The following is a 16,213-nucleotide window of genomic DNA, read 5'->3' as shown; positions in this document are numbered from 1 at the left end:
TACCCTGAGAACAGGGAGACTGGATTTTTTCCCCTCCGGGGAGAGGACCATGCTTTGCTCTTCAAGCTAATTAGTAGTAGCAGCTCCTAACCCCTCTGGGTCAGGTACATATTTTCCACATGAAACACATCTATAATCAACTATTTTTATGGAAATTATTTCACTTTCCATTATTGGATCTGTACAAATGATGAAAAACAGTCATGCAAAAAATTGCCTGCAAATTTTGGAACAGTGCAGCATGGGCAGAAGCAGGAGGTATTTGCTTTGGGATCACATGGCTTTGGTTGGAAAAATTGGCTTTTTTTTTTTTTTTTTTTTTTTTTTTAAGGGAAACAACTCCATAACCTGCCGTAAGAAGCAGCAGTCAGATCCAGCGAGCAACCTCGTCCCAGAGAGAGCTGCCTTGACTTGAGCCTTCCCTCCTTCGGCAGGTTTGACGAAACGGATACTGCATCTCAAGTTCACCACTGCGTCAAACACTTCCAACAAACTTTTACATTCAGCAACGCTAGATAAAAACTGGCGAGGCGAGTCCCTCACCGACGACAAACGCTGTAACATCGCAACATTTTGCTTTGCGAGAAAGGTGCAATATTGGCAGCTCTCCGGGAACAAGCAGGGTTGTCCTGGTTTGAGTGACACAGGATGAATTTTTCTTCTCATGCTTGGAAAAACTGCACTTTTAGAAGATTCTAGTGTCTGAATTTGTGAAAATATTTACTTTCTAGCCAGCTATGCTATGAGAGATTCAAGGTCTCAGTGTTTCTGAGCCTTACAGGTGCAGAGGTGAGGAGGAGCGAGACCCGGGCACTTGACCCAAGCTGGCCAACGCGATTATTTGATACCGTGAATGTGACGTTCAATATAAATTAGAAAGTTTGCTACGTAGTGTTCTCTCTTGCTCTCTCTCCCTTGATGGCTGTGATCCTGAGAACTCCTTGCCCCGGTGCCAGACCCCTGAGCCCTTCCCTTCCTCCCGAAGCCGCAGCGCTCGCCGTGTCCCACGTTTGCTGTCCCCTGCTGGGAGCGCACGGCTTCCTGCTGACGGAATGGGCTCAGTACAATCCTTGTATATTTTACATTGGTATCAGGATCCATACTGGTTCTTTAGTATTATTAGTGTTAATTGTTTAGTCTTATCCTATTAAATCTGCTTATATTTCAACCCTTGTGTTTCCTTGTTTATCCCTGATTCCCCTTGCCAGGTGGGGACAGGTCATCGGGCGAGAGAATAATTGTCTAAATGACAATAAATTGTTGTGGGTTTCTCAAACCATAACAAGGGTTTAGGTCAGCCCGTGCTGATGCTGAGCCGTGTGCTCTCAGGAGCGGCGGGCTGGTGTGCATCAGAGCAAGGATGGAGACTAAGGAAATGCTTTTAATGGGACTCAAAAAAAGTTAATAAAAAGCTAAATGTGAGAGTAAGGTTCTGGGAGCCCCGTTTCCTCCTCACCGGCTGCACAAGTTGGAAACTGTGCAATTTCTATGCCCCCTTGTGGGGACTTCATCCTCACGGGTGGCTCCAAGGAAGAAGTGCACCTTTCCCGTCGGGAAGGACAGCAAAAATTAGGGCTGCTTTCCAAAGCCAAAAGAGAGAGGAGGAGAGACACACGCAGACCCAACAGGTTCTGACACCACGCGCTCCAATTTCCTGCGGGGAGATCCTGCAGCAAAATATTGCACCTTTCCAGCCACCATTCGCAGAGATGGACCCTGGGAACTTGCAGCAAGCGCCTTCCCCAGCCCGGGAGCAGGAGAGACGGGGCGGGCGCGCAGGCACAGAGAGCTCTGGCAGGTGCATTGGGGGCTGGGGGTTCTTTGCAGATGAGATTATCCAGGTGTAAAGAAAGGAAGGGAAATGCTACATAGCCAGGGGCCATGGAAGGGTCTCGAAACAGAGAAACCGCAATGATTTATTAATCTCTCCAGATAATGAAGGCAACATTCACATTTTGTTTGAGACAGCACTGGAAGGGGAGCGGATCCTCAAATTTTTTTCATTTGAGGACTTAGAACTCCATCTGTGGGAGTCGGGAATGTGTGATGCACAACTGCCACAGGATGCCTCTTGCTCGCACCCAGTCTGCATTCAGGATTTTGGGGTGGAGGAATTGGTTTCTGCTGCCCACCACAGGGTGCTCTGCACTAGCAGCAGCTGGGTGGGAGGCCCTCTGCTCTGCTACCATGGTAATCCCTAAAACGGCTGTTAAAAGGGGCAAGAGAGAAGGAAATGCACTAAATCCACTCAAAGGAAGGAATGTGGCTGGGAACAGCCTGGAAAGGAACCTCTCCGAATCCCTGAAGTGCAATACACTCGCGTCCGGAAAGTTTTGTCAGTTCTTGGAGTGGAGAGGATGGTCCCGACTCCTCAGCAGAGCCCATCCTTGCACTGGCAGAGGTTTACTGTCACCTGGAGGATGTACTTTGGGCGTAATTGTAGCAGCATCTTTTGTGTTAATACTAGAGACTGAGGTGGGGACAGGGACTGATGTTCGCTGTTATTTAGCAAAGACTGCACGTCTGCTCTGGCCGAGCTGACGGTGCGCAGACCCCTACAGCACACGAGTGCTTAAAAGCTCGTCATTTTGGGGTGCGCCCATTACTTTGCCGTGGAATTGTCAGGAGCATCGATGAAAAATCACCCAGTTACTTCACTAGGGAAAATTACACCCGGCTTTCATTTCACGAGACTGCAGTTTTGCTGATTAACTCCTTCCCCCCCACCAGCATCATCTTCAACATACACAAAGTTTTTGGAGGTTACAAAACTGTAAGCGTAAAAATGCTTTTGCCTGTTTTACAAAGAAACCTTCTGAAATTTGATCGATCGGTAAATACCAAAGTAACAACTGCTTCCCTGAAACTTAACTGGAAGAATGTAATAATGCTCATCCCTTGGCCCTCCAGGTGGCTGAAACCAGAGGTTCCTTGAAGCTTGCTCATTCTTAGGACACAAATAACATACAAGTACCAGTTACTAACTTCTTCAACAGGGCAACAAAAAGGACCCAAGAGGGGTGAAAAGAGGCCTAAGGACATTGGAGCCAATTAATAAAACCACGACAGAGCCCACTTGAGGTTCGGGAGGGACAGAAACAATTTAAAACTCTGCAAAATACTTTTTAAAAACATGATCTCTCTTGAAAAAATAACTGGAGGAGCTTTTAAACTTCTCCGTATGTGTTTGAGGAGGAAAAACCCAACAAGGATCAAAAATACAGATAAAAAATAAACATGATTCTACTTTGCAAGAAGTATTTTCATCGTTCTCAAGGGTGGCTCACCATTCCCAAAGTACGCTTGGGGCTTTAGTCTCTCTTGCTCTTTGCTCCTTTCTTCCTGTTTCTTCCTCTTCTGCTCCCAGAACGGACGCAAAAAGTCTTTGGTCTCAGAACACTGGATGCAGCACAGTGTTGCAAGCACATACTAACGGTGTTCACACTCGGGGAGGAGGCAGGAAGGAGCGAGGGCTGGTCCTGCTGAGGAGATGGGATGGGTGGGTTGTGGGGAGTCAGCTCCTAGATGGCTCCTTCACTGTGCATACTGTGGTTGGGCTTGTTGTGAGTCACACAGTTCTGTTCGTTCAGCAGGTTTGCTGTCTCGTCCGGCAAACCGTCATGCAGCTCCGTAAGAGTCAGTTCGATTTTAGTGTTTTCACTGTCCGAGGACTGAGGTGTTTTGTCCATCCGGGATGCCATCAGGGCATTTTGGTACTGCTGTCTTGAGATCTGCTCCAAGAAGGAACAAAAACAGCCAGTCACACTTCCGTGTCTCCCGTGGGACACACTGAGAAAATAAAGTGCCCTCCCTTTCCAGATGATCACACTTCAACCCCTGTTTACCTGCTGCTATAAAACATCCCTGCGCTTTGCAAGACTAGAGCATCCCAACTCGACAGCACAGCATGGTGACGTTTCTAGACAGGGCGGAAGCACAGAGCTGTGCGGTCACCATGCTGTTCAAAGGCAGGGATTTATTCCTACGCAGAGATTTTTAAATCGGATCTCCATTTCCTTCTAAACATGCACATTTTTAGGGCCAGAACCACAGTTCAGTGAAGTCTTTCTCCCAACTTCAGCAAGCTCCTGGTGAGGCTCTAAGAGTCCCTGTAGAGCCAGAGGGTACAAGCACTACGGCTCTTGTCTAGGCCAGCAAATGCAGCAGGAGCTACAGCCTTATTTCAATACATAAGGACATTTGATTCTAGAAAAGACTGGGATCTCCGTAGAGATGAGTCCAAATTAGCAACCCACACAGCGTTCCACTGGTCTCTGCAAGAGCTGGTTGCGCTCAGCAGAACGGTCACGGCAGGAGCCGGCCTAGAGCACAGAGTGTTCCAGCCCAGGAAGCCTATAGCCCCATATATCTGCATATGGCGGTCGAGGGGAGAATTCCTCCTGGAGCCACAATCAACCAGCCCCGTAAACTCCTCCAGGTGAGCCTTCTCAGCAGCGGGATGCACGTGCACTGGCAGCCCCGTGTGCTACAACAGGAGTGGGTTATCTCAGCAGGCAGGAAGGTGAAACAAGACTTTTAGAAAACCTTACGTTTCAGTAGCAATGCAAGAGAGGGACTGGAAACGGAGAGAGTCAGATGGACCAGGTCACAACTCCAGAAGCAAAATCCAAACATGCACGAGCGGGACACAACCCCCTTTTACAAGGTATTAATTGAATAAATGCCCATGTGGCAGAGTGAAAACGCTAACGTTGAGTACTCTGTCCCATATGTAAAGCAGAGTGATACCAAAAGAGGTGTGCAAGGCTGACTGCAGAGACACCAGCCAGTTTAGCATCCATTAGCCTCAGCAGGAACACGGTGAGAGCTGGAAGGACTCCACATACACCAGCACAGGATGAGCAGCTGTTCTGTACAGCAAATTAGCCATTGAAATCTCTAGTGAGAGTCACTTGCCCAGTAATAAATATTTACTAATCTAAACCCTGAAGACTTGAACCATCGACCAGTACACTTGCATCTGCCATGTTCTGAATGCAAGACTGTACTCTCCTTTTAAAATTTGGCTATGGAATGATCAATTTAGCATTCTAGTTTTTCTACTCTATTTCACGTTCTTAATATTGAATGAACTTTGACAGAAGTTGAATTCACAAATCATTTGAGTAGCATATAAAGAAACCATGAACGTGCACTTAATTTAAGAAAAGCATCAAGGTCAACTTCTGGCCATGGGACGTCAGCTTCCCTGGACTCCCAGCTGGGCTGGAATTGCTGCCAGCGTTAGCTGTTCCTCAGCTCAGCTGGATTTCCTATCCCACAGGACTCGCACACATTTCAGCGTGGGATGCACCATGCTGGGGGTCAGAGCTGTATTCATGCAGCAACTCACTGGTAGTATGAGACATGAGCCTAACATGTGCAGTTAAGATAAAGAGAAATGTCCAAGACTTCTCCAAGCAGAAGAAGGATGACAGCTCAGAAAATTAAGATCAAGAACCCCAAACTGAAACCAAAATCACAAGTGAATGAAATCTGCAACCAACAGAAAACGTCTTATCCTTCAGAAAAGGACACTGTCTGATAATGAAGGGTCTCCATTTCGGATGGTTCCAAAGGCTTCACAAGGATACGTCTTTCATGACTAAAAGCAGAGAGAGGTTATTTTCTATAATCTTTCCTCGAGGGTCCTGAAATCCAGAAACTTATGTCACTAACCTACTTACAGCCCTCAATGAGAGGAACAGCGAAGACAAATCAATGGACAGCAGATATCGGGAAAAAGTAATTTAAAGCGATTTTTAAACGGCTGCTTTCATAACCCTATTCACTCACAGAGCAATCTAGAGGCACCTCCCTTCCCCAGGCTCTCCATCCTACCAGCCAAGCCCAGCTTTCCAGCGGGGCCTTTCCAGCTTTTTTCCTACCTTGACAAACTGAATATCTGTGAGCGCTTTCACTGAGTAGTCCGGAACATACACTTGGAGGAAAGACGCGTTCAGCTGGTTGTTGCTGCTCCCTAACGTTGGTGTCACTGCATCGATGCGATCACTTCGGTTTAAAGAGTCTGAGTGATTCAAGCCGCAGGGCCGAGGCGGAGACTTGTTTTCGGCTGAGAAACAGGCAAGAGCGAGAGATTTCTTAAATCAAGTAGGAAACATTTAGAGTCACCAGTTTCAGAGGGACATAATAAATGGCAATGTAGCACAAAAGAACTGCAAATACTTAATCCACTCATAACTAGACATGCAGCTAAACATCCAAATTACCCGGAAAGAGAGTGCATTTTGAGTCCAAAGCTGGTAGCCGACATCACTGAGTATGCCTTAAACCTGGTTCTGTTTACGCTGCAATGGACGTGTCCTGTGCACGGCTGGTCACGGTGCTTCAGCTGATGAGTGCTAACCACCAGAGAAAGGTAACTTCCCAAGGCTCCCTTTTAGAAGCTCTTGATAGTCAGACCATGCTTAATAGATTATTTTTTTTTTCTTAATGACTTATAGTCATAGCTCCATACCAGACCTTTCATCCACAGTCAGTCCCAGCTAACCCTTACCCCCTTTTATTCTACCTGGTACCTACGCGTGCCTTGTTCCCTGAGTTACAGCAGACGTTTTCAAAATCGTAAGAGTGACAGAATCCTCAGTGGACCAGCGTGCAGTCCATGTGATGATTACTTCAACACTTCCTCTAGTACATCCCAGTGTTTGAAGGGGCAAAAACTCAATGAAGGAGAGCAAGCTCCACGTGCTCCGTGCCAGCCAGCAATACAGGGAAAACAGTCCATGCTACAGAGAAAAATCTGTGCCCAGGAAAGGAGTAAACTAGAGACATCATTTTCCATCACTGGCCTTTAAGCATCGCAGGGTTTCACTTGGAAACCTCGTAGCTGTCCCCTGCGAGTGTGACTGGCCACAGTTTATCTCAAGTAAACACGTTTTTGGGAAGCCACAGAAGCCATGTTTTGCATCCCTAGCTTCCACCCACACAGTGGCCCAGAAGACAGGAGGGCAGAAATGCATCCTAAGAGAGATCCCAAGCCCTCCTGCAGATGGGCTTCTCCCTGGGTGCACACACGGTACATACAGATCAAAGAACTGTCTTTGGGACTGGTGGATTTTTGGATCTTAGTGCAGTTCAACTTCATTCAGCCAGCCCATGCTGAAACTTGATGTAAACTCTGCTACTCGCCATGTGACCCCCATTCTCAGCTGAAAGATCATTTTCATATAATCTTAAGATACAAAGCCTCTTCGAGCAAATCAGCAACAGTATCCTTGAAAGCTTTTCAAATTCTTTTTTTGAAGACTTTTCTATGTATAAACTTTTTTTTTTAAAAAAACAAAAAGCTCCCCAAAATTCGACTCTACCTCTGCCACTTAATCACTATGAATACAATCTCTCCTTGGCCAAATGACACAGCCTGGTTCTCCACCTCTCCATCCAGCCTTTCCTAAACCTAACCCTTTAGATGCTTTTACAGGCGCAGCAGAATTGCCCTGTTTTTTATTTGCCACTCAAAATCCCTCTGATGTTGTCTTTCCTTCAAATTTAGAAAAGGGAACAGAAAAATACAGGTTCTGACAACCTGGCAATTCTTCTGCAGTTTCTGCACTAAGGAATTACTGCAGGTCCCTATGGCAACACCAAGAACAGGCTCAGGGAGAAGCACCCAGAGCCCTACAAGGTTTTCCTCCGTACCGACTTGCCATCTTGAAAGCCACAGCGGGCTGCAACAACTGCTGCCAGGAGCCAAACCTCTACCTGGACACCGGGCTTGATGCTGTAACTCCCACTGGAGAACAAGGAACTGTGAAGGCTGAGTGAATCTGTCCTGTCTTTCCCACCTGCACACACAAAATACGGCTGTGTGTGACAAGAACAGCATCGCTGCTGCTCGGGATAAAGGTTTCCATCTGGAACAGCTTCACACCAGTGTGACTCGTATCTGCCCTTTCTTTTCACCAGGGCTCTTATAGTACGTTACTAATAAAAACCATAGAAAGACAGAGCAACATGAAAAGGCATATATTAAAAAACAAACAAACAAACATAAAAGGGGCAGGTGAAAGGAAAGGACAGAACAAAAGAAGTATGATTACTAAAAATCCGCGGGAAAGGGCAACACTTCTGGACCACGTACGAGTCAGGGAGGGAGAACAGAAGTTACTGAAGAAGGAAGGATACGGAAAGGGCAGACGACAGAAGAATACCAGTGTTTGTCGGTGTTTGCAGAACAGCCCCCTGCCAGCCCCCCAAGCAGCCCAGCCCAGATCCGGACAGATCTTTTCTAGCCAGGTTTTCCCATACTCCTCCCCTTCCTATACAGGGGATAAAGAGCACAAACCGCAAGGCAAACATCAGTACAACTGTATTATGAATTTGGGGTTAAACAACAGGATCCTTTTTAGAAGGACCCAGCAGAGGGCCCAAGTTTCATCAAAACTGGTAAGACATTGTCATAGTGACCAGGCTTACCATATCTGTTCCTTTCAAAGGAGAGTCTTCCCATTATTATTTTCCATTATTGATTTTTTTATTTTTAGTTGGGGAAAAAACTAGGAAAATATGCTTGGCATTTATATTGGAAACAACTTGCATGCGCAAAGTGTACATTTATTTGTAGCAAGGAAAAATAAAAAAAAAAAAAAAAAAAAGACGACCTGGCAAAACAAAAGAACCAAGCTAAAAAAGATAATCAAAGCCACCGAGCTTAAAAGAAAGCCATCAGGTACTTTAATTAAAGCAAGATTAAATTTCTCTCCCTTCTTTGAAGTTTAACAGCAGGAAACTTTAACAGGGCAGGAAAAAAACGCCCTGCAGGGCAACAACCTGTAGTTTGTTTGGAATGTGCATGAGCCTAATTTAAGGACTGATGGTGAAATACATTTTCAGAAGTGAAAAAAGAAGAGGAGGAAAATACAGGAAGCAGATGGTAAAAGTTTATGAAACACATGATATGTATTAATGTTTAGGAGATGTTTCACTTAAATATGCATATCATTATCTTGTTTGCTTTTAGGTCTAGGGAAAGACATTTCATCTGAAAAAGAAAACTTCAAAAGGGAGAAATATGTTCACTGTGGCCCAAGCTATTTTAGGATTCTGCTCTTCCTACAGACTTTCTTGGTGGGTTTTCATTTTTCTCCACTACTCTGTGCATGCAGTGTCTGCAAAGTTCGGTTCTTGACCCTTCCCAATTTCCAGCCGCTCAACCATCTCTCAGAGCTCTTTTTGGCCCAGTTTGTTCCCTCCTTGGTCTCTGCTCTCTGAAGGGATTTCTGTGTCAGTCAACTCAGTTATTCAGCAAGGAAAGGTCTTAAGCAAAACGGGAACCAGAAAACACCACAGGAGGTCCCACAACCTTCTTGCACATTCCATTGCAAATCCGTCCACGCAGTAAATCACCGTGCCAGCCCACGGCATTAACCTCACTGAGAGAAAGCTCAAAGCTTTTGAGGAACTGAAATGGCCAGACTGTATACAAACCATAGAGTTTGCCCATATGAGAATATAAGAATTCCTTCATTAAAGTTTTCCTTTTATGGCAGTTTAGCAGCAGACATTCTCCTCTGCCAAATGCATTTTCTTCAGAAATTTTTAAGCCTCAGCTTGGGGGAGAACACCTTGTTTTAACAAATCTCCCCTCCAAATTCTCCACCAGCGTACATATGAGAAACGAGAACAAGCACACATTGCAAAGTACGTTTTCTTCAACGCATTTTCAGTTCTTCCCATCTTGATGACTCCATCGTGTTGCTACCAGTTCCCATAAATGAAAGTTCAGGATACCTACCTGCGAGGCATAACTCTGTGCTGGACTTCTCCCTAACGAGCAAAGGGGTCAGATAAATACAGACTGCAGCTGACTTTTTATGGCATCAGGGCAGTCACAAGAATGGTGAAAATAGAAGCATGCGGATTTACCTGGAGAACCTGCCGCTAACAACTCTGTTCTGCTGACAACAAAGGTACGAGACAGGGACAAGGGAACTAGAAGAGGGAGAGAAAAAGGATGAGATCACGACCAGAAAGGCGGCAGCTATCCACACTCGACAGGGGAAGGAGCCAGTTCACACACTGAAGAACTAAAACCAAAAGTGCAAATCAACTGTGAAAAAGTAAAGGGTTAAAACAAAAGCAAAAACAAAAAAGACAATTAAACAATTTTAGGACTAAACCAAAAAAACAAGCCTAAGGAATTACAGTGAAGCGAACAAGTTTCACTTGCTAATTTGACTGATTATCCAGCACAGAACAGTCCACCAAGGTACGCTCCGTCTTAAACTAGTTCAAAAGGAACAGTGGTGCCCGCTCCAGTCTGGAAAGCAAAGAGTTAAAACAAGCCAGAAAGCTTTCCCGGGTTCTGTTCCTTATGGGAGTCAGATAAAAACAGAAATAAAACCAAAGGACACTTCATAGTTCTTCAAGTTTTCAGTAAAATGTCGAGCGAGGTTGCAATTCTCCAAGCTTATCCCTGTCAGGCTGGGTACCATACTGCTCATCGTTACTGAAAACACCTCCCCAGCTGTCGTTAAAGAAAAAACCTTCACTCTTTTGTTGCTTTTTTTTTTTAATTATTATTATTTTGGGGGGTTTGGTGGGGGTATATTTGGTGGGTTTTTTAGTGCTTTACTCTCTTGTTACTGACTTGATGTTCCAGGTGGGGAGAGCAGGCACGTGAAGTCTAATCAGGACACACAGAAGAGAAGGAATTTTCTCTTGTTCTGCAATGACTTATACTTTCACTGAGCTCTCTTGTCTACACAGAGCAACAGGATTTTATTTTTATGAGCTCACCCTAACAGAAATCTCAGGATGCTACAAGACATCTTAAAACAAATTCTCTAAAACCTGGAGGGAAAGCCAGCAAAATGAGGGGTTTGCTACTGGTAAAAGCCAACCAATCAAAGGTAAATAAATGCAAGGTTGGCCGAGATTAATTTAAAATACTGTATATCCTTAAGTTTGATATGACAAAGTCCAAGATGGATTTCAGTGCACACGAAGAGGAGATCATTTGACCTTGCAAGACTTGGGGCAACTGGCATGGTTGTGGGGAGCGTAAGCAACAAAAAGAAACAACAACCAAACCACACAAAAACATTCAAACTGAACAATGCTGGCAAAAGAGAGAGGCCACAAGCGACTTCCAAGCGCAGGTCTGGTAGCAGAAGTGACCATGCCTAACCCAGCTCCGTGCCTGGCCCATATGGCAAAAGCTGAGCGGCGAAGCTGAGGGTCTGATGCGGTTGTACCCACGCGTGTGCCACGATTCCTCATGGACACTGCCACCGTTGCTCAGATAAAATCCGCTCAGTGCTCTGCACACTTTCAAATCTGTCAAGCCTCAAAACGTATAAGCTAGTCTGATCAAATTAAAGTGCACATAATTAAGGAAGAATTAGTTCTTGCCTGTAAAAGTGAGCTCACACATCCAAGAGAACTGCTGCTGTCTGTAGAGTTTAATAAAGCTATACTCATAACTTACAAAATCATTTGCATTCCAAGGCCGTTCGCTAATGTACGTACACGTAGGTACGCACGCATAAAGGGAGTGCTCATGAGCATACAATTAAAACACGCTGCCTCTCAAGTGGAACATAAACCCTGCTGCAACAGGAGTACCCAATTTCAGCGTGAGGAACGTCTCTCCCTGAAGCCGAGCAAGTGGCTTTGGGTCAGCAGATGGCCAATGCCAGCACCAGCACCCCAGATCTCCCTCCCCAACGGGGCTGTGGGTTCCCCGTTGAGCTCGACATCTTAGTGGTGACACTGCTGGCACCCAAATACATCACCAAATGCAGAAATACAGCACTGGAATCTGCTCTTGGTGCATTATAAGACAATCCTCCAACTTGTGCCTGTGAGGCGGTGGCTTGTGTGGCTACTACCGCTTGAGTGCCAGGAATTGGCTCACACCTTGGTGGCAACTAGCTCACACCTCGGCCTCAGACACCAGTTCTCCTCCCTTGCTTGGTTACATTTCCACACAAGCTAACAGGAGCAATCGCTTTTTTCGTGCCGCTGCCCTCCTTCTTTCTCCTCAAGACGGCTTTAGGAACGGGACTGGTAAAGCAAAACATCCTCTAACTAGCAGGCGTTTGTACTTTGCACCACTAGATGTCCCTCTGCCACTAATTATTAATTCCCGTTAATTCAATCTCTGTTACCCTACCGTAAGCAAAACTACAAGGCTGTCCTCCGGTACCAAAAACATCCCTCGCTAAGGCTCGCATCCTGCAGGAGCTGGCGGCAAACGGCTGCCAGCTGCTGGGTTTCGGAGTTGGTGCCGCCACCGGCCCAGGCCCCTCCCAGGGATGCTGTGCCAGGCAGGCGGTTTCGCTGGCAAGGAGGTATCCTTGACATCAGCCCCACGGACGTGGCGGGGGGATGCCCTGCGCAGCCTCCTCCCGCCGCACGCACAGGACAGGCAGGCTTGTGCAGGAGCGCATTCCAGAAGCAGAAGGTAAGAGGACATACCTGGCGACGCTGTGAGGGCCATCACCCCATAGTAGGAAAAAGCACCAGCTTCAAACTTCATCCCCTCTTTCCCAGCCTCCACTTCCACTTTCCCCTGTTAAGGAAAAGGAGAGAGAGCTGCAATTAAAAGGGACCGTAGGTCTCAAGGCACAAGACCAGACTTGAGCCCCAGTTTTGCCTGATGTTCCTAAGCAGCGTCACGGTCCCCGCAGTTTGTAACGGTGCCTGAACAGGGACACACCCTGGAGCGCAACATGCTCTTGTGCCCTGGGCTATCCTGCTCTTTGGTGGCCTGTGGCCAGTGTAAGTCCCTGCAGAGGAGCAGCATCACCACAGCGCTTCGGGGTGGTACTAATGCCCTGCTCCAAGTGCTGCCAGGCAGCTTTCCCTCAAAGCAGTGAAAAAATACTCCCCCAGTTTCACAAAACGCTTGTATGTAGCACAGTCATCTGGGGGCTCGAGACACCTAGACAATTTGGGTCACAGCTCACATCCACACGAAGAGTCCTCTCTAACACAAACATAGGAAAGGGAGACGGGAGACAACACACGAGGAGGCTGCCTGCCTTTACCAGTGAGATTCCCAGAGAAACAAAGCCCTTATTCCTGAAGGAGCTGTCTTGGGGCTACTTGGTTTTTTGGTTTCTAGTAGTTTTATATATTCCACCACCCTTAAGACCCTGCTCTTTCACAAGGTATTGCCTAGAAGGACCCTCAGCACTTACCAAGCCATACAAAACCAGACTACCACAACAGTACACCCATTTCTGATATGGGCTGAACCAAATGTTTAACACCGCATCCTACAAAGGGCTCTAGAACAGAACCTACCACATCAAACATAGCTGTAAACATCCCGGTTACTTTGGCATACAAGTAGCCGAAAAATAATTGGCTTCTTAGCGGGGCCTGGTTTTCACGTCCATCCATCTGGTACTGCACAGAGTTACAGCACACCACTGCAGACGGAAGAAATCTCACACAGCTTTCAGGCTGAGCTGCACAAAGTTGGGATTTCAGGCAAACAACATAATGACCTTCAATGCCTTCCCTCTGGCTAGGCTGGAAAGGGCAGACAGACTGCCCGTCCCACATGCACTAAGTAGACTGAACACCAACTGGACACAATCGGGTCAAAACAAGTCCAAAAAGTAGATTTTATTTCTATGTGTTTATTTCATTAAGCACCATTTAAAATAAGTAATCACGCCTTTAACTTTGTAGTACTGTAGTGGAGCAGAAAAATGCCAACGTGAACTATACCTGCACGAGCCCTGATCCCAAGTCAATTTGTCTAACCATCCCAGGAGAGAACCACCACAAAACCTACCTAGCAGGAAGAGAGCGCCTAGCTCACAAATCCACCTTCCTGCTATCACAAGCAACAACTTCATATAATCCCTTTTAAAACCAATTTCACTCCACCACACAAATAAGTAGCTTATTTGTTCATTATAAGCCTTCCAAAAGGTATGATTTCATCACCCAGGCAAAGCCTGGTTATAAACAGAGCTCTCAACCTACTTACTGACGGTAGTTGCTCGCCAGCCAAGACCAGGTCTCCAAAACACATACACGCCCGGGCTTTGAGCTTCACATACAGTCAGTCTGGAGTTAGTAGCTAAATACAAACTAGTAACTAGTAGTAGGAGCTGAGTTTCAGTTCCAAGACCGTTGCTCTACCAGCACATGCAGCGCCTCCAAGCTTCCCAGTGGTGGCCATATGAAGACCAGGTGCGCTTGGCATAGTCATAGCGGCTGAAAAGCTGTTAAAAATTCCCCATGCATGCTATTAGATATGTCCTGCCCTGTTTAAATGCATGCACATGTGGTTTCTGGTTTTCCACTGTTTAATGTTCTAACAGGAATTTTGAAAAAACACAATGACAAAAATAAATCTCGAACTCCTAGAGAAGAACTTCCCATAAGCTAAGAGAAGAGCTGTTGCAAACAGGTGACGTTCCAGCTAAAACAGTAACTCTACAGAGATTCAACTGGTAAATTCAATGCACAGCACATACATTTAATTGTGTTCTGGCATGTGTTTACTGTGAAGGTATTCTTGGTCTCTCGAAATGAGAGAGTAAGACCAAGTCCATTTAAATAACAAAAGCAGAGTATTTATCCCCTCTTGATCCTTGCAGGACCCACCTTGTTACCATTTTTATAGCATGTACATAGGCAAGACTCACTTTTCCAAATGCATTATAGAGCTAGCACATTGTGTTTGCTAAATATTTATCGATTGAAGAAAAGCTCAGAAAGAACTGATTGTTCTTCTGTATCACCCGTGTCCTCCATTTACATCTTTGCAGCATGACCTCATGCAGGAGCATTATCTTGCCTCTTGGAATACTTCAGATTGCAACAGTTCAGCACATCAGAAAGAGCAGTTAAAGAGCCACCAGTGGCTCCTCAAACCCTTGAAAAAACCCACCCTTTTTTAAAAACAGAATTACGTTGAATCCACATCATATTCCAGTGCTTTTTTTTAATTGTTTATCACTGACAGTGTTAAAATTCTCCTCCCTTTTTTTATTTAAGGCCATGTTAAGAAGATTTCAAGCCCTGTGTTATAACTGCAGCTACAATGCTTCTGTTTTTATAATCAAGACTGATTTCAGTTATGCGGGATAGAAAGATAAGCACCTTTCCAGCAAAATCTCCCTTAAAGGACCGTTCCTGCTCCAATGGTGCTAGACGGAAGCTAAGTTTCCGTGTAAAGCTTTACCTGGCCATCCAAGTGTTCCTGTCAAGTAACAAAACCTGGGAGGTATCAGCAATGGAAGCAACCCTGTACAGAACAAGTAGAAAACAGCCCTTCCACACCACATGGGGCTCCGATCTGAAAAAGCACCCAAATGCAGTGGTCTCGGGGCAGGGCGAGTGCGCGGATGGCAGGGTGCCCAGGACCCGTGGGGGCTGTGGCAGGAGGTGGCAGCAGTTCAGTAGATGGCGCAACGCCCCCGCCGAAACAGGCGCTTCTCAAAACACCGAAGATACAGGCTTCAAAACGCCACAGAAAAAGGTCATCGCTCCAAACTCCCCATGCCTCCTTTTGCAAAAGGGAAAGACGCATTAGAGAAAGCTTCCTGGCCAAACTCCTATTGACATGCCACTTTTTGCAGCCCTATTTTCCAAGCAATGCCAGCTGCACGCAGGGATTCCTTTGCATTGCCTATCCTAGTGACACCTAAAGTGTAAGTAACTTTCAACAGATGACTGGAAGCGCTCTCTACCCTTCACAGCTGGTTTAACTGAGGCTGAAAGCTGCTGAGTGAGCTCTTCAAGGTCGGCAAGGTCATAAAGGAGGCAGGAGCAGTTCCCCAGAGCCCTAGCTCCTTTCCCATGTTTGAAAGATGACAATTGGAAGAGGTATAGAGAGGGATATGTCAGGAGATGCAGGATTTTGCATATATATACATAATCACATGTCTGACCTGTAAAATGAGAACAAAGTAGTCGACGGGCTTGTTTCGCTGGTAGAGGTAGTGTTCTGGGGCTTTCTTGTTCTTCTCGTCATATTTCAGCTCCTGGATGACGTTGGGATGTTTTAGCAGCCTGAGAAGGATCTTCTCTGACATCTGGGATGGACCAAAGGCTTCTACTTCTATAACAGAAGATACAACTTGGCATTAATCTTCATATGCTTGGCAAGAAGTTAGCAATACTCGTTAATAAGTATTTGCCTATAAGAGACACACAGATGCAGAGAGATCCGTTATGGAATTGCAGGCTTCCTGTCTTTTGAGACTGTTAGATTTGTAAG

The 16,213-nt window shown here is 45.9% G+C and overlaps 1 protein-coding gene across 3 annotated transcripts in view; it reads right to left on the bottom strand.

The window, feature by feature from the left end:
• Positions 1 to 328: 328 nt before the first annotated feature.
• Positions 329 to 16,213, bottom strand: part of CNNM2 (cyclin and CBS domain divalent metal cation transport mediator 2) — a 120,000-nt gene continuing 104,115 nt past the window's right edge. Inside the window, exons 4-8 of one of the 3 annotated variants that reach the window (XM_074590552.1) lie at positions 15,885 to 16,054; positions 12,445 to 12,538; positions 9,889 to 9,954; positions 5,889 to 6,073; positions 329 to 3,731 (exon numbers count right to left, since the gene is read on the bottom strand). In XM_074590552.1, coding sequence (XP_074446653.1) covers positions 3,522 to 3,731; positions 5,889 to 6,073; positions 9,889 to 9,954; positions 12,445 to 12,538; positions 15,885 to 16,054 — 725 coding nt within the window. In that variant the 3' untranslated portion in view covers positions 329 to 3,521. The remainder of the gene's footprint in view (positions 3,732 to 5,888; positions 6,074 to 9,888; positions 9,955 to 12,444; positions 12,539 to 15,884; positions 16,055 to 16,213) is intronic. The other 2 variants (XR_012587470.1, XM_074590553.1) reach the window with 2 other exon arrangements.

This window comes from Larus michahellis, chromosome 6 (assembly GCF_964199755.1).
Source record: "Larus michahellis chromosome 6, bLarMic1.1, whole genome shotgun sequence".
Taxonomy (NCBI): Eukaryota; Metazoa; Chordata; class Aves; order Charadriiformes; family Laridae; genus Larus; species Larus michahellis.
This window is presented reverse-complemented; position numbering and strand designations above follow the sequence as displayed.